General features: G+C 34.7%; 1 protein-coding gene across 2 annotated transcripts in view; it reads right to left on the bottom strand.

Annotated features, from left to right (window-relative positions):
• Positions 1–19,455, bottom strand: part of Pdzd8 (PDZ domain containing 8) — an 80,380-nt gene that overhangs the window by 25,914 nt on the left and 35,011 nt on the right. For both annotated transcript variants that reach the window (XM_005387874.2, XM_005387873.2), the window contains exon 3: positions 8,191–8,293. In XM_005387874.2, the coding sequence (XP_005387931.1) occupies positions 8,191–8,293 (103 nt within the window). The remainder of the gene's footprint in view (positions 1–8,190; positions 8,294–19,455) is intronic.

A 19,455-nucleotide genomic window follows, 5' to 3' on the forward strand; every position in this document is an offset into this window, starting at 1 on the left:
CACAACATTCTAGATTAAAGTATAACAGTTCTTAAACTCCTAAGCCAGATAAATAAGTCTATCAACTAATGTATTTCTCCTACGGCAGAAGTGACTTTTGAAGTCCCCATCCCAATGATGACACGTTACACACACACACACACACATACACACTTACTTCCTAAAGGGGTAGATATAAATAGATACAGAATAAATTCTAGATTTCTCACCTGGACTTTACAAATACGTTTTTCTTGTCAGAAGAATACCTTCATGAGGTTTGATAAAAATTACAGTGAATATTATAAATTTTAAAAGAGTATATTACAGTAAAAGACACATTCCCACTAACTTTCCCCAAAATACTCCTCACTTCAAACGCACTTACCCCATCGTTCCTGCCACTGTTCTTACAGTTTTGGAAGCCCTCTTTCATTCATATTTTTAGTTTTGCTGTTATGGCTGCCTCAGTGCTCTGAATTAGTTCAAAATGTTTATCTTTCATGGTCATTTTAACTTTGGACAACAGCCAGGATTACTGTACTACATGATATCAGACCTAGTGAATAAGGTTGGTGAGGACACACCCCAATTTCCTCACCCCATTAAATAGCACCTGGCAGCAGTATTTACCACACAGTACTTTAGGTCATGTATCATAAAGATATTCACAAAAGAGGACTTCATGAACACACTCATGAAAGAAGACTTCCAGAACTGTTTGAGAAAGTGGCAAGAACAATGGGGCTATGTTTGAAGTGAGGGGGAGTGTTCTGAGGTAGATAAATGGCAATGTGCCTTTTACTGTAGTAAATTTTTATTGAAACATTCACCATATATTTGGTTCACAGCTTGTATTATTACTATACTTTTTGAGGGTGATTTATGTCTTATTTAAGGAAGTGAGAGGGCCACAGAGATAGTTTTTTGTGGTGTTTTTTATTTTTTAAAGAAATAACTTTTTACTGTGAAATAATTTTAAACAGAAAACCTGCAAAAATATAACAAAAATTCTCCACTTATCCTGAGTCTATATTTCTTGATTAGTGTATTTTCTTTCTCTGTATATTTTTTCCCAAAGTTATCTGAAAATAAGTTTCAGACATGATGCTCCTTACCCCTAAATACGTAACTGTACTTTTCCTAACCAGGGCATACTCTTACATATTCACAGTACATTATTAAAGTCAGAAAATTAACATCTGTACAATATTATAATCTACATATTACTCTAGCTGGAATGCAATTTTGAAATACATACCAGTAGGCTTTCCTCTTTGCATAAAAAAAGAATTGCTTAAATCAGAGGTTAGCAAACTACAGTCTATGGGCTAACTTTAAAAAAGTTTTCTTATAAAACAGCCAAATTTAGTAGTAGTTGAAATAATCACTGTTCTGGAAAGCCTCCAGTGCTTACTGTTTGGTCCTTTACAGAAGTGTGCCAAACCATAAGATTTTTCTAAAATATCAAAAAGAAAATTAAAAACCCTAAATGTTCATCAGTAGGGGAGGTATTAACTAAGGTACACAGTGAAATATGCATACATAAAATAACAACACATGTACATGGACATAGAGACACATCCTTAGTATATTAATAAGTTGTGAAAATGAAAATACTGATTGTTTAAAGAACTCATACATGCTTATAAAATCAAAATAATGATTGTTTAAAGAACACATACATGTTTATGTGAATAGTGTGTGTTCATAAAAGTTTTTCTGGTAAGTTAACAGCGATCTCTGGGTAATGGAATTCTGATTGACTTTTGTTGTCTTCTTTAGGACAATCTGATTTTTTTTTTTAAAATGGGGAAAAAATAGTCCACACTAATTTCCAAACATATGTTTAAGTTTTGTGTTACAGAGACTACTGATACGATTGTTAAGATATGTACCATTTCTCAAATTTCACATGAGTGTGTCACTATAAAAATTAAAATTCTGCTTCATGATACCTTCTTATGCTCAGTATTTTCATACTTAATTACTGACAACATTCTGTGTTCATCGATTTATAATAATTACACACAGGATTAATTTAGAAAACAAGCCACTTGCCTAAACTCTAAGAATCACTACATAACCTTTAAAGAAATGTAATACAGAAGCAGTTTTACTTACAACTACTAAAGCCTTCTTATTTCTGCCAGCATAGAATATACTGTTCATATGTAAACAACTTTCAAATACAACCACTTATTTGTTTAGTACAATCCAATAGGAATGTAAATCAACATGCATACAAATGAGAAACACAGCTGTCCCCAAACTCAGTAAATTTTATTCATATTCGATTTTTATGTGGAGAGAGGCATAATACTATTGTCCTTTTTTTCTTTTTTTTTTTTTTTTGTCTTTTTGACCCAGGGTCTTGCTAAGCAGTTCAGGTTGGCCTTGAGCTCACTTTGTAGTCCAGGCTGGCCTTGAACTCGCAAAGATCCTCTTGCTTCAGGCTCCCGAGTGCTGGGATTACAGGCGTGTGCCACCATGCCCGGTTGAGAGGCACAATACTAAAAAAGGTTGACTTAATAGTACAAATGAATTAAGTATTGCTGTTGCTTGTGCTTTCCTTCCTACTTTCCTGTTTGAAGGAAAAATAAAAACTTTGACCTAGTACTACAAGTACTAAATGACAGAACTTCACATTTATAGCAAAATGCAAAAATGGTTAGTGTTAGAGGACTCAAAATCATGAACCATTACTTCCTAAATGTTCTAAAACTATCTGTTATTAATTATAGTATCTCTAAGATTTTTTTGCCCTTTGCCTTGACATGAATGATGCTAATGAGCCTTACTCCAAGGAAGTTCTTAATTTCTTATCTTAAGCCTTTCTGAAATTAAGCGTCTGCTCATGTTTTATCCTTAGCTAGAATGGGCACTAGCTAGTTGACTGCCATTTTGCATGCTACAGCCCTAAATAAAACTGATGTTCTTAAGTCACCATTTGTTCCTCTTATCTTAAAAAAGTATGATCGAGAAAGAGATTTCTCCCTCCTTACTTTATTACAAAAAGGACTGAAAGGGAATAGGGGCAGGGGACTTACAGATACACAGAAAATTATCACAAAAAATATGGGGGTAAACAAGGTGGTATTTAGGCCAAGTTCAATAGTAAGAGTTACTATCTGTGCCAGGTACTGTGCTGCGTGTTTTACACACATTTAAGCCCTGTGCCTGTAAGGCAGATGCTATTCTCTCTGTTTTAGAGATGAAATAACTTGCACCTCACTCATAAAAGTAGAGTGGAAGACTGTGTATATGAACCCAAGCCTATTGGTACCATCTGTGGAGGTGATATAGTAGTTAAGAACAGCAGCTCTGGGTGTGCTGACTGGCTTTATCATCTACTAGCCAGCTGTTACTTTTTCTTTTGGGGTCTTAAGTTTCCTTAGAAGGAAAAATGGAAATGATAACAGTGTCTATTCTCATGAGTTGACCAATGAGGATTAAATGGTTAATGCATGTAAAGTTAAAGCTATGACAGATATAGAGCAACTGTGCATATTGCTTGTAAATGCTAACTACTCCTGGATAAGACACGGCAATGATTTGGGTGCTACTGCAGAATCACTGATGATCCTTCTTAACACTTTCTTAAATTGTTCACGACCTAGTTCTGCATCCTGCATCTGTGTATGATTAAGAAAATTACCTATCTAGCTAAGTTTTAATGGAAAGGTGCTGCTTTTGTGAGAAAGTATTTGCTGAACCAATCAATTTAGCTTGGATTATAGTAAAATCCAAGGTCCCTTTCTCCTCTTTGTTCAACACCCTCATACCTTCTGTCTTTATAGGTTCCTGTCTCACTCCAAACTCCATTCCCATAAATATCTCATACCATATTTATTCTATTTTTCATTGTCACCATCCTTGCTCAAATTTTGATCACCTACTTGTCTCTACTACTTTAAATGTTTTCCTTAACTTTACCTATTGCTGCTAGATTCAATAAACACATTATCTACTATGTGCCAGGTACTATTGTGCTAGATATTTGCAGAGAATTTCATTTAGTCTTCACACAACCATGAGAAACACTATCAGTCCCATTTTATGAGACTGAAGAAGGTGTGGATAAGATGGGTTTAGAGACTTTAACTAACGTCATGGTACCAAGTAGCCTAGTTAAGACTCAAATCTAGCTCCAAGTCTCCCAAAAAGTAAGATTCTGATTAGATCATTTTCATTTTAAAAACCTTTATAGCTCCTACTTCTTGGGGAATAACAGCCAAGTTTCTTGGCCTGGTACTTCCTTTTTTTCCCTCTTATGTCTAGTCTGTCTAGGTTTCTGTCTTATTTCATTATATGTCAAATACTCTACCACTGAACACTGTTATATGATCCAAACTTACTTCTGTCTTGCATAATTTTCCTGTGCTACTATATGGACTTTAGCTAACTCAGGCAATTCATTGTATCCTAAGGAGACTTACCTAATTCTACCCTTTCTGTGTTTATGCTATGTCTTTCACCTTGAAACACCCTCTTTGCCCTCTCAAAATTGTATATATACAATAAGGGTTAGCTCAAATATCACCTCCTTAATATATTTTTTTCTAATTTTCACATCACCGGAAGCTCATAGCACTTTATTCTGCAACTTGTACTGCATTCACATACTAATAGCAATACTGATACACAAAGTAATATTGATCTTATTTATCTTGAAGGAAAGGATCATAAAATTACTTACTCCTCATACTCAGTTTCTTCCTTCTCATACTTAACAGTGCCTTATGCTGATTTGATTTAGCTTATACCTCTAAATTTTAACATAAATTCCTTAGATTCTTCCCTCAGCATTTCAAAATCTTACTTACAACAAGTAAACTTGAGACAAGAAATTCCATTCCTCATTTTTAACAAGAAATGAACTCAGAGTGGAAATGTTTCACAGGATTTGCTATTAAAGCTCAAAGGCATTTAGTTTATTTAAGAAGTTAAATTATAGAACATTATATATAGTGAAAATTCCACAGAGTCCCTACTGGATTCACAAATATCAAATTGAACTAAACCAAAGTTTTCATAAAAACTGACATTTTCCAAAAAGCTTTATTTGCTTTAATCTTTCTCTTCCTTTTGATAAGATTAAGACTCTAAATGGCAAATGGTTAAACAGGCATACAAAAATGCTACCTTCAAGGCATCCTGCCTTAAATAAACACACTAAAATGCCAACTCTGAGGCATCTGGCCTAATATATTTATAAGCCTGTCTGTCTCAAATGTTCTTTGAAATTACAGTTCTTTAGGAAGCTCTTTTAAATTCTTTGTATGAACATTCAACAATACACGGATAGATATGGATGCTGTAGATTCATTTGGTATCATTTATCAAGATTTATTAAATTCTCCAAAATTAAAAGGGAAGTAAGGCCAGCAAAATTTTAGATCATATCTAGTCATTTTATTTAAGGTATGCTAACCTCCACACAGAGTAAGAAGTTCTTCTGATGTTTTGGAATGTCAGAAATAAAATATTTATATCATTAGGTACTGTGTTTATAAAATAAAATTCTTACTCTAAAACCTAGGTATATCACAAAAGTAAACCTCATTTTCTGGATTTTCTTACCCTAAAGATTTTCTTTGGTTAAAACAGATCACAACTAGCCCCAATATGAGAAAAGAGACTAGTGTGTGTCTGAAATTGACGCTGAAATCCTGAAAGTCCAGAAGGAAAAGTGTTAAGGACCCTTGAAGGATGAGGCCAGATAGCCAGGATCAATCTTCCCAGAAACATTTATTGAATACCCACTGCAATAATCATGGTACCTGTTGTAATAGAAGATATTGCTAGATGTAACACTGATAAAATGTATCATACAAACCTAAATGTAAAATGTCAACTGTGACAACTATTTACCACAAGTTTTCTGTTAGCTAGGAAAGGCTTCCAATAGGAAATGATGACTGATGTATCAGTCAGGCTATACTAAATAAGCGAAAACACCTGAATACTCAAAAGTGTGGGCCAGGCATGGTGGCATATGCCTGTAATCCCAGGTTTTGGGAGGCTGATGCAGAAGGATCACTGCAAGTTCAAGACTAGTCTGGGCTATGTAGTGAGTTCAAGGCCAGCCAGGACTACATAGGGAAATTCTGTCTCAAACAAAACAATAAAAAGTGTGGGACTTTAAAACAAGAATAGCTGTTTGGTGTTTGAAGAGCTAAGTACCAAGCAGGAGACAGTGAGATAACTCAGATATTATTAACAGTAAGAAGTTACCACCAAACTTGGGCTGGCATAACAGATGAAGGATGTGGTATTAATGGAGACGAAGAGCTGGAACATTAAACATTTATTACTGTATTTATTTATTTAGTATTGTATTTACTATTGTTAAAGAACAAACAAAACTATCCACTACCCATTTTATTATATGAGCTCTTCTTTTTGCAAACGAGTTGATCTCTGACTTGAGTGTCTAAGACTGCTCCAAACGTTCCTTGGATTTAAGTTTTTTCTAAAATAGGCTCTATGCAGGCTATTTGTTAAATTATTCTTTTCATTTCCTTTATATCCCAATTTATAAAAAATTCTCTTAAAAATAAAAAGCCATCAAATAAATCTAAGTTGTTTTCTTGTGGATTGGCCTCCAGCAAGTCATTCATAATTCCCCTTTCCCTTAGCTTCTATTTCCAGAAAGGCTAAAAAATTAAACCTCACTCTTTGTCTTGAAAGATGGACACTTAAGGATGCATTAGACATCCTCGCAACAGTAACAACAAAGCCTTATAAACGATGATGGAGGAGGAAGCCAGGCTCCTGCCCGTAAGTTATTACATTCTGATATATGTAATTTAATGCCTATAGACATTGACTGTTGACATTTTCAATACCAGACCTAATTAGTAACCTAGAATTTTCTTGCAATCTACTTAGGGCATATACTAAGATTTAAAATGATCCAAGATTGAAGTGTTACTAATCTTAGCTATAAAATATTAAAGTTGTCTTATCTCATACCTTTACAAATATAATAAATGTAATAAAGGGAATTGAAAATGCCAACAGCAATGGCAAGTCACAACCAAGTCAAATTAGTACCAAAAATTTACTCTGACAAAACAATAATACTTTTTCCAGGAAAAAGGAAACCTTCCTTAAAATTTCTACTTTGATTATGTCATTATCATGTTCAAAATCTTCTAGAGCATCTTCCCTTTCTAGTTTTATTTCTCCCTGCTCCACCCTCATCAAAATTACTGTTCATTCCAAGAGAATTTCACCACTGCCTAATTTTTTTTTTTTTTAAAGACAGGGTCTTGCTGTATAGTTCAGCCTGGTCTTGAGTTCACTGTGCAGCCCAGGCTAGCCTCGAACTTGCCACGATCCTCCTGCCTTAGCCTCTCGAATACAGGGATTACAGGCATGTGCCACCACATCTGGCTGCCCAAATTTTACGTAAAGATATTCCCATCAGTTACTACACAGAGAATTGAAAATTTAAAAGTCAAGGGGACATGTATAAAAACATTTCACAGTTGCCCACTAAAGATTTAGCAGCATTTTCACTACTGCTGTGAAATAACAACATATTCATACTAAAAAAATTATTTACTGTTTAGCAGAAATTCAACATTAACTGAATGTCCTGTATTAGCGGCCTTCCTAATAACCAGCAGATCTAAAGAGCCTACTGTCACGATTCTATTTTCTTCATAGTATCTGTCAATCCCTAGAAATATTCTTATTATTTTTGCTACTAGTTTATTGCTACATTCTCTCTATCCTCGAGTGCATAGTGCACTGCCTCCTACCTAACCCACACATCTTTCCCATGTTAGTGCTGAGGAATACAGTCTCTTCTTATCTTGCATTGTTTTCCCAGCATCTAAAACTCTGCCTTGCACAAAGTAAATGCTCAAGAAATATCTTTTAAATAAATGAGTGCTCTGGATTCACAAGCCCTTTAAGGTGTTTAGTAAAAATTACTTTCTTCTAATCCCATAACTAAAACACATTTAAAGTTCTAGAAGGAACACTTGTCAGACTTTGTTTCTTATGTAGACATTCTGAATATCAACTAGTTCCATGAGGTTTATTTTATTACAAATGTTGTACTGTCAGTAAGACCAATAAATAAGATCTGTTCATAACTAATGACCAAAAATAACTCAGGAATATAGAACTATTAATAAAAGCATGATTACAGAATAATCCTTTATACAGATGTACAACTATGCAAATCTATCTTACCGTCTTAATAGAACTCCTTTGTTTTTCTTCCCAAACACCACTGCTCAACTCAAATGTACAATGAATATTTGCCTCTCTGTCATAGGATCCAAAAATGAGTAACCTATAGTATAAAAATAAAACAGTGAGAGTATTATACTAGTTACAGACATTAAATTTTTTCCTTCTGATCATTAGTATAAGAAATAGTATCTTATTCCAATACTATATGGTTTTAGCAACAGAAAAAAAACTCAATTCAACATTTGGTACACCCCCTAGTGGAAAAGTGATGTAAAGCTGAAATTAGTGGAGACGATATGGTATTCTGTTTTCAGCAGCAAAGTGAAATTCAAGTTAGTATATACTTATAAGGTAAAGAAATAGACCAAATCTCTCTATGTAGTAAGCAAGAGAAATTTTCAAAACAGACTATCAAAATTTTTAAGAGTGATGCAATACTATCATGTCTGTAAAAATTAAACACACAGAAATATAGTATAATCTCCATCTCCACATGCCCTAATTTACTAATGTAACCCTAAGCAAACTGTTTAATTTCTCTAAACCCACCTCCTTTCTCTGGAAAATTCTAGAAAAAATACTTACCTCTGAGAGCCGTCACGAGAGTAAAACACAATGTACACAAGATATTTAACATAGTGCCTAGCAAACAGTAAGTGTTTAATAAACATTTGTTATTTCTATTATCTTGAAAACAACTGTTAAGGACTAATGGCACTGCCTAACTTTATTGTTTAATATAAAGTTCTAATAAGTACATGTGAGTTCCAGTTCTGAGATAAAAGTTTTTACTACTAAAGAAACAAAAAGTTACTCATATGTCCAACTTCTTACATCATCTATCCTCAGAATCAGACTGACTGCAATCTCCCAATTCAAAAGTAATCTTGCGAATAACATTAACATTAATTCAAAATGCATTGTTAATCTATTACTTTATCTCTACACAAAGATCATGGGTAGGAGTGAGATAATAAAAGAAAAGTGGACAAAGTACATTTAAGCTTTGAGAAAAATGTGTCCTAAGTTTGGAGATTTCAAGCAAATCATGCCCACACATCATGAACTGGCATCATATACTGAGAAGTCTGAATAAACTCATAAAAAAAATTCCTAAATTTAAGTAACTCTTATTGAAGAGTTTCAAAATGAATTTTAAACTCAGTGTTTAACAACCTATTAACAAAAAGAAGGCAGGCCAAATACATTAAGAGGATTTATAATTTAAAAACATCAAGCTAAGAATAACCAGAATTTTCATTAATAAAGCTCTGCTGCCACCATCTGTTCAAAGACTAAACTACCTGAGGGCCTTTGCTGACATACAGCAAAAGCTGTGTAGCAGCAATAAGGGTTCCAATTCCTGACAGGTGCTTCAGAGTCGGGAACAAGACAACAGAATTCTCTCTAAAGTCACAAGTTATTCCATACTTTTTATATTGCTTTTAAAGATCATTTGAAATTATTCTTCAATGCAGTAACACAGAAGATAACCAAAATGGCCACAGGCCTAAAAGAGCTATAGTTATGAAACTTACAGGAAACAAAATCGTATTCTTTTAAAACATGAACGAATCAATTTTTACACAGGACACCAAAACCACAAGAATGAAAAAGAAAAACAGACAAAATTTCATGCATTTCCAAAGGCCTTATCATATGAAAAGACCACACACAGAATGGGAGAAAATAACAGCCTAGTATCCATAAAAAATGAAGAACTCTTACAACTTAACAATAAAATGTCACAATTAGGAAGGCACTTCTCCAAAGATATGTAAATGATCAATAAGCACATGCAAAGACACTAAATATCATTGGTCATCAGGATATTACAAACCAAAACTACTTCAAACCCACTAGAATGGCTATAGTAAAAAAGATCAACAAGTATTGATGAGGATACGGAAAGTGTAATCCCCAAGCATTGCTGGTGGGAATGTAAAGTGGTGTAGTCACTTTGGAAAATTAATTGGGCAGTTGCTTTAAAAAGTTCATAGAATTAGCATGACAAGCAACTCTGCTCTTAGGTATAAAAACAAAAGAAATTAATGCATATATTTACATAAAAATTTGCACCTGTATATTCACAAAAACGTTATTCATAGTGGCCAAAAATGTTAACAACTCAAATGTCTACCAAATGATAAATAGGTTACATAAAATGTGGCAGATTCACACAATGGAATATTTGGCAATGAAATGAAATACAGTACTAGAATAAACTGTAGTATGTATGAACCTTAAGGAAACCAAGTCAAAGAGCTCAAAAAGGAATACATGACTGCATTTATATGAATTATTTGGAATAGGAGAATTTATATAGACAGAACACAGACTAGTGCATAAAATAAAAATTATGAAAGGTCACTGTTTTGGACTGAGCACCTGCAGTAGGCCCCAACAGAACAGACTAAACCAAAATGGAGTCACTCCTGTTCAATAGACCATAATCAAACTGAAATGTTTAAGGAAACAGATCATGAAACACACCAGTTTTCCCTGAAAATAGATTTAAGTCTAAGAAGTCCCCTTTGTTTTAACATTCACAAAAAAGTAACCTGAAAATAACTAATCAGCCCCTCCCCCTGTCCCGATTCTTTGTTCTTAGCTTACAAAACCCATGTTCTGCTATGCTCAGTGGAAGTAACTGTGATATTTTGTAGAATGGATGCTATGCTGATCTATGAATTAAAAATAAATGCCAACTGTGTCTATAAATTTGTTCTGATTTTGTTTTCTGGATTGGAAAAATTATAGAATTGGGATTGACAGCTAGTAGATATGGGATTTCTTTGAGATGAAATATTCTATAATTAGATTGTGATGATGCTTATTAACCCTGTGTATACAATAACAGTGAACTGTACACTTCAGATGAGTGAGTTGTAGAAAACAAATAATGACAGTAACAATAAAGAAACATGATAATACAAGTTGGGCTTATTATTATGAATAAAATATTTTGACAAGATTGTATATTTCGTAAGATGTAAAAATGACTTTTACCTGACAACAGACATTTGAGGCGCGATAATTTTCAAATGAAAATCATTACAAATGTTAAAGATAGTATCACAAATATTTAATATTTGTTATTCTTAAGAAACAGTGAAAATTAAAGCACATATAAAGCAGTATTTGTCCTACCTAAAGTCTTGATCTTTCCTTGTCGGGGAGGCAAGTATCCCTTAAAGTTGTTTTTATTTTTGCACTGATATTGACTGGCCCAATTATTGTTATTATTTTTTGGTACTGGGATTTGAACTCACGACCTTGCGCTTGCCAGGCAGGTGCTGTGCTGCTGAGCTATATCCCTGCCTGAATGGTCCAATTATTAGGAGTATAGCTAAGCATCACTCATCCATAATGCTTGGGACCAGAAAAACTTCAGATTTCAGATTGTTTTTCAGATTTTGGAATATTTGCAAATAACTGGCTTTAATCTCCTTGGCTCAGGTATTCTGTTACAGCAACAGGAAACAGACTAATATAATTTTACAAAACTACTTGTCAAATTTGCCAAGACTAAACACAAACTTGATTTTTAGAGCATTTCAGATTTTCATTTTTGGAGTGCTCAACCTATACCACCAAAAACATCTTCAGGTTGGGTGGCAGGAAATACACTGCTTCAGATAAGTTTATTTTGTTTTTCGTTTTTTTTTGTTTGTTTGTTTTTCTCCGGTACCGGGAACTGAACTCACGACCTTGCACTTGCCAGGCAGGCGCTTTTTGCCGCTGAGCTAAATCCCCAGCCCCTATTTTGTTTTTCAATGATGAAAATATTTTGTTTGGTTATTTAGAATTTGGTTTTGCCTTCTAATTACACACTGTTTTTACTAATTGATTTTAGATCAGTTTCTTATTCTCATCACAACACTACACAACAACATTCACTTCTTTTCTTTGCATTCTACTGCACTCTTTAGTGATTATTCAAATATTGGAAAATACTAGCAAACACTATAGTACTCTAAGAAAGAAAGTAACATCAGTTTTTCCTAGAAAAATTAACTTCTCTACTGCTGTGTTCAATGTGCCCACCAAAGCTCATGGATGAAATTCAATACCCTTTGTAAAGCAGTAAAAGAATGAAAACTTAAAATCAACTGAGGTATGTGGAAGTGGGTCTTTTTGAAAGTAAGGAAGGTTAATTGAGGCTAAAAGAGTGGGACCCTAATCCAATGAGTTTGTGACTTTGTAAGAAGAGGAAAGACCTGAGCTAGCATGGTCAATCCTTTTTCCCATCTGACCTCTCTTCAGCAAACACGGTTTCCTGTAATAAGACCTGCACTAGAGGACTAGTAGATGCTGGCATCATATTCTTGGACTTTTAGAATTATGAGCTAAAAAAATCAGTTTTCTTTGTAAGTCACCTAGTCTCTAGTATTCTGCTATAGTAAGAGAAAACAGACATGATAATTTCACAGAAGCAGTTGCCAAAGTTGCCAATTTAACAATCTATTTCAAAAAACTTCATAAAAAAGTATTTTTTAGGATTTTAATAGAATTTCTGCACAAACATATTTATTTGCTTGTAAGAATGACTCACTATTAATAGAAGATGGGTTAAAACTTACTCAAAACTACTTAGATTGTTAACTTTTTTCTTCCACAAGCTCCACATCCAGTTCCTGGGACATAATTTTTTATGCTATTGTTTCTTGTACTTGGTTTTGAAAACATTAGTGATTCTTTTGACCAATAATGACTACGTTAGCTATCAAGCTTTAATTCTCAGAAGAACTATAATAGTATTTTACCCCATCTTCCCAGTTTCTCAAATGATAGCTCTTCAGATTTGAAAAATACAGAAATTTCCGGAAAAAATGACAGAAGAAAAATTTTCCCTGAAAATACTAAGACTACCCAGTTATATGAATTTAGACAAGTGCTTTAGTTTAAGACAAACTATACTCTCCACCTTCAAGCAAGGATAAATTTTCACTCTATACATCTATGTTCTTACAATTCAATCTCAAGTAAATAAAAGCTTTCCATTCAAATTATATAATCCCAAGAACCTAGTCACATGTTCCCACAGAACCTATGGTCACATAGTCCCACAGAACCTATCCACATGTTGAATAAAATAAACAATAAACACATACTGAATAAGCAAGAAACAAGTATAAATAAATTTCTACTACTACTGCTCACAAAAGACTTCAAGAGGAGTCAGTACTACCAAACAACAAAAGGCAAAGGAAATTACCTTTATATCCCTCTCTTGAGAGAGCTATCTAGCTTTGTGAAAGTTCCTTATAGAGGTCAAAATATTTTTTAAATGAAAAGGTATCAGGAAACCTTATGTTAAACATAAATAAAACAAGATCTACAAAGAAACAAAGAAAGAGAATTTACCTGACAAGTCCAAAACACTGAGAAAAGGAACTGCATTCTTATTTAAGAAAATGTTTTAACTGTACAATCATAAATGGAAAAAAAGGCAGATGTGGTATGGCATGCCTGTAATGTCAGCCCTCTAAGGGCTGAGGAAGGAGGATCACAAGGGTGAGCTCAGCTTGGGCAATGAGGCAACTTTGCAAGATGCTGTCTCAAAATAAAAAATTTTAAAAGAGCTGAGGATATGACTCAGTACCACAAGGGGTCTGGGTTCATTCCTCAGTACCATTAAAAGAAAGTGGGAGACAAAAATCCTTTTTTTTTTTCCTGGAGTTGAACTTAATTTAAAAGGAAAACTTTGCGCCTCAAGGGGGTCACATATCAACTCCTCTACTATTAAAATAATCAAGGTTGGCTGACCTATACATGTTCCCTTACTTTCAACAGTCCGCTCCCACTCACAAACATTCTCACACAGGACTGAATTCTCCCATCTATGACAATGACTTCCAAGCCAAAGCTGCAGGCCTCATCTTTCTCCTACTCGATCTCTAAATGCAGAAATCTGTAGAACACTTCTACAGGGAAATCTAACCATGCCCTTCTACTTTTGATACATGAAATCAGATTCACTTGCCTCTGAAAAAGTACCTCTATTTCCCAATCTAGTCCCAGAAGGCAGAAGCTATGTTCTGCTCTTTATATAGACCTTCAAAAGCCAGAAAATAACATTTGCAGGCTAAATCAATGTCAATGATACCATAACTCTATACTCAAATCCTTAATATTCCTTGGCCTGCTTTGGCTGTACCCATCCACAGTCATTAGATCCTATCTAAGCTATCCCAATATAATTTAATTGTTTTCAAATATAATTGTTTTCAAAACAAAAATAATGTTTTCAAACCAAGTCCCTCCCTCTGCCTACTAAAAATGTCTTTCAAGCATTTACCTTCTATCTCTCTTGTCTCTAGAGCTTCTTCAATCTCTATGAAATACACTCTAAAGGAATCTTCTGAAAACAGTTGTGTAATGTTACCTTCAACTTTTCTCCATTTAAAGGATAAAAACCTTTTGCTGCAAATTTGGCCCTGATTTTCCACATAACAGACACATTTTACACTTCAGTGAGGTCCTTAAAAATACTTTACAATTCTTTTATCTTATGGATCCTCTTCCAATTACCTAAAATCTCCATATACCTGTCTCCTTATGTCATGTCTATAGCAGCCTCAACTAAAAAACTCTTCTTTGTACTAAATTTCTGTACTGTATTATCTAAGCCTCAATCCAAATCATAAAGCCTTCTATGGTTTATGCATTTGTTACTGTTAGCCTCAACCACATTTTAAATTTCTAGAGAGCAGGCATTGGACTTCATGCTCTTTTATATTCACCATAGTACAGGTGGATCCCTAACCTTGGAGCCAAAAACTCACTGTGGTCCATGGTCTGTTAGGAACCAGGATGCACAGCACAAAGTGAGCAGCAAGTGAGCAATGCTTCATCTGTATTTACAGCTGCTCCCCATCTCTTGCACTATTGCCCAAGCTCTGCCTCCTGTCATATCAGCAGTTGCGTTAGATTGTGATAATGCAAACTCTACTGTGAACTGCATATGTGGGTGGTATGGGTTCCAGGCTCCTTATGAGGATCTGATGATCTGAGGAGGAGCTGAAGGAGTGATGGTAGCACTGGGGAATGGCAGGGGCTGTAAATACGGATTAACATTAGCTGAGATTTGACTGCACAAAGACCGTAATATATCAATTGCTTGCAGACTCATACCAAAACCCTATCAGTAAGTGGCAAGTGACAAGTTGAATCCAGTAAACAGGTTCTATAATGGCAAGTGAGTTGAGGTACTTCAATTATACAGATGCATCTGGTGGCAAGCTTTAAGTCAGAACTGGACAATTATTTTAGTTCACATGTGATCCGTGCATTATCTTACCACTTCGGTCCACACCTCTTCCTCTTTCCTGCACTGTGCACTGTTTTTATATTGTATAGTACTATACTGTATTGTATTGTATTGAATTTGTTGTACTGTATTACTTTAGCTTCAATTCAAATTGGAGGCCTACAAACTAACTCTTGTCAAAATTGATAAAAAACAAACATAACTGCAGAGTTCCTTTAAAAAGGGGAAAAGATCTAATGATGAGATAGTGTAAGATGCTAAAACTGCCAACAGAAAAAGTTGCATTTAAAACAAAATACTGAGAGTCCTACTTAAATTATGAGTTCACCACAACAGATGATTCACATTCTCTGAGCCCATTTTGTGCATGCGGCAATGAAGCCAGGAGACCTTCAAAACTACTTTGCCACAAGGAGACCAAGCACCTTGTGTTAAAAATCAACAAGTCTTTGGAGTTTTTTCAGAAGAAAAAATGTGAACACAAAGAACAGAAGCTAATTACTGAAGGTCATTGCTTCATCAAATGTGTCCGCCCTGAGTATCATTCTTAGTGGCTAATCACACTCTTAAAACTAAGTAGCCCTTTACTACTGGTGAAGAGTTGATACTGCCTGATAATAAAGACATTTGTTATATGAACTTTTATGAGAGGCTACAGTTCAAAAGGTGATATGTTTGCCTCTTTTGGGTAGCACTATAACTAGACAAACTGATGAAACAGAGGATATATTCAGGTACAACTGTTACGATTAATGAATCATTGTGGTATGTAATCCAGGTTGATGAATTTTCTGATGTTGGTAACAAGGCAATAATGCTTGTTTTCATGCAGTATATTTTTCAGGAGGATGTGCAAGAGGATATATTATTGCAACTTGGCAACTTTTGTTGCCAACCAACACCACAGCTGCAGAACTGTTTAAGTCTCTTAATGATGATATATCAGGAAAACTCAATTGATCATTTTGTGTTGGTATATGCAGGGATGGAATGGCTGTCATGATTGGACAATTTTCTGTTTTCACTACTTGGATCTGTAAGGTTGTTTCTGAATATGAATCTACATAATATGTCATCCACAGAGAAATTCTGGTTAGCCAAAAAATATCACCTGAACTTAACAATGTTTTGCAATTATCAACCACATTTAAGTACATGCCCTTGACTCACATCTGCTCACAGCTCTGTGAGCAGATGGATGCAGAGCACACATGTCTTCTCCTATACAGAGAAGTAAAATGGCTTTCAAAGGTAGATCACTGGCTAGTTTTTAACTTGCAAGAGCTACTCCAAAGAGTTCTTTTAAAAAACAATCATCACTGGCAGTATATTTCAGTGATACAGAACGGGTCATAAAACTTGCTTACTCATGTGACATATTCAACCTGCTCAATGAACTCAATCTGTCACTTCAGGGGAGAATGACAACTGCACTGAAGTTGGCAGATAAAGCAGCTATACTGAAAGCCAAAGTGGAATTATGGAGGTGAAAGGTGAACTTTATCATTTCTGACATGTTTAAAACATTAGCAGAGGTTTAGAAAGAGACAGAGCAAGGGCTTTCTTTCTCCCACTTGGTGCATGATCACCTATCTCAGCTTTCGAAAGACTATTGCCTCACAGCCACAAAAGGCTCCTGAACTGGAAAGGGAGGGATTTGGGATCATCTGTGAATAAGCCAAGTAAACTGACTTTATCTGTGCTGGACGATGATCAGATGCCTGAGAGTATAAATGATGGTGGCTAAAAAGTATATCTGAAACAACTTCAAATCTCTGTATGTTCTAGGATTCAAAAGCCTACTTCTACTTCCTACATCCTATCTCTGTGACTGAGGGTTTACTACAGTGACAGTAACCAAAACAAGCTCATGGAGAAGACTGTACATAAGCACTACATTTAGTGTGTCACTATCTCCCATCATCCCCACAGGAAAACAAGTTCAGAGCTTCTGACAGATTCTGTATTATAGTGAGTTGTGTAATTATTTCATTATGTGTTACAAAATAATAATAGAAAAAAAGGGGACAATAAATGTAACACATTTGAATTGTCCCAAAACTTGTTTCCTCTATCTTGTGGAAAAACTGTCTTCCATAAAACTGGTTCCCGGTGCTAGAACAGATTAGGGACTGCTGCCATAGTACATGGGCAAAATGTTTTCACAACTGATGGGAGTAGAATAACTGGTAGTAGTAGTGGTGGTGGCAGAAGTAGTAACAGTAGTTCACATTTACTGTATGGGAAGCTCTAAAAGGTTTACATTTATTATCCCACTCATTTTTCACAACTATTCTGTAAGGTAGGTTGATATTATTGCTCCTAATTTACAGCTTATAAAACTGATCTCACAGAGGTTGGCTAATATGCCAATCATCACACAGCAAATGAATAAAACGTCTGGACTACATAAATATAGAGATGAATGAGTTAAAAATTTGACCTGAGAAGAAAAAAGGGAAGATATCTTTTGGTTAAAATCATGAATCTGATTTGAAAAATAATTAAAAGTGTTGACTGATAATTACAACATAAAAGTACAAAGAAAGGGAAAACTCAAAGACCTAAATAAGGTCTTAAAAACTCTTATTTTCTGATTTTACATTTTTGTGGGAAGTATTAACTATGAATAGATATTGGTCAACACACCATTATTAAAAATTTAGTGTCTGGAATTTTGAAACAACTTAGATTTTATGTCAGCTGACCTCCTAACTTCCTTAAATTCTTACAATTCAGGCATCAGAATTAACACAGTTATATTTTGCTATATGAAACAGAGTGGAGGTATAAAAAAGAAAGCATTTTCTAACATCATAACCTTAGGGAAAAGAGAGTAAGAAGAAAAGACAACTCATACAAATGTAGGACAGATTCGTGTAATTCTATTTGAGAGTCTTTCTTTTTTTCTTGTCTTTTTGAGACAGAGTTTTGCTATGTAGTTCAGACTGGCCTTGAACTCACTGAAGTCCTCCTACCTCAGCCTCCCAAGTGCTGGGATTACAAGAATGCACCACCATGCCTGGCCCCATTTTGTTCTTCTAAAAGTATGCATCTTCTCGAAAGTAATTTAGTTACTGAGAAGTTTCTTTATACCTCATTAAGGAAAACATCACTCAATTTTTTTAACTGCATAAGAGAACTTAAACAGCTAATAAACACATAGTCTCAAGACTTCTACAAAGGAGTGGTTTATGTGATAGAGTGTTTACATCCACACACAATTATACTACTTCTGTGTTTATTTATTTGGTTTTGTTTTATTTTTTTGAGATAGAGTCTTACTATGTAGTGCAGGCTGGCCTTGAGCTCACAGTGATAATCTTGCCTCAGTCTCCCGAGTCCTGGGATTACAGGTGTACACCACAATGCCCAGCTAGAATTATAATGCTTTAAAGATCTTTAGAAATAACAATCAACAACTCCAAATAATTCCTCCCAGTTTTGGGGAGCATTCACTTTGAGTGGAATTTTTCCTTTATAAAAATTTAAATGGCTCTATTGTTTGAGGTAATTTCCTCTTCTCTCTCCTTTGAAAAAGGAACAGAGACCTTCAGTCTTCATTTAAATGTACTTTGTTATCAATATACATTTTTTAAAAAAGTACCTTATTTTTCCTGTAAAAGGAAAAAAAACTTGCAAAACTTGTATTTTTCTAACATAATATAAATTTTCAGGACCAGAATAATTTTTTTCTGTAAGTTAAAGAGAAGTAGAAGAAGGTAACAGAAAAGTAAGAAATGCTGGGATCAAACCGAGATCCAAATTCCAGCTATGAGGTCTTATACAAGTAACTTATAACCCTTGGTTTTTCTATGAAATAGATGCATAATAATTAATCCTGTGGCATATGCCTGCAATCCCAGCACTTGGGAGGCTGAAGCAGGAGGATTGTTGTGAGTTCAAGACCAGCCTGGGCTACAAAGTGAGCTCAAGGCCAGCCTGAACTGCATAGTGAGACCCTGTCTCAAAAAGACCAAAAAAAGAAG

The sequence above is a fragment of the Chinchilla lanigera genome, unplaced genomic scaffold (assembly GCF_000276665.1).
Source record: "Chinchilla lanigera isolate Chin_1 unplaced genomic scaffold, ChiLan1.0 scaffold00030, whole genome shotgun sequence".
Classification (NCBI taxonomy): Eukaryota; Metazoa; Chordata; class Mammalia; order Rodentia; family Chinchillidae; genus Chinchilla; species Chinchilla lanigera.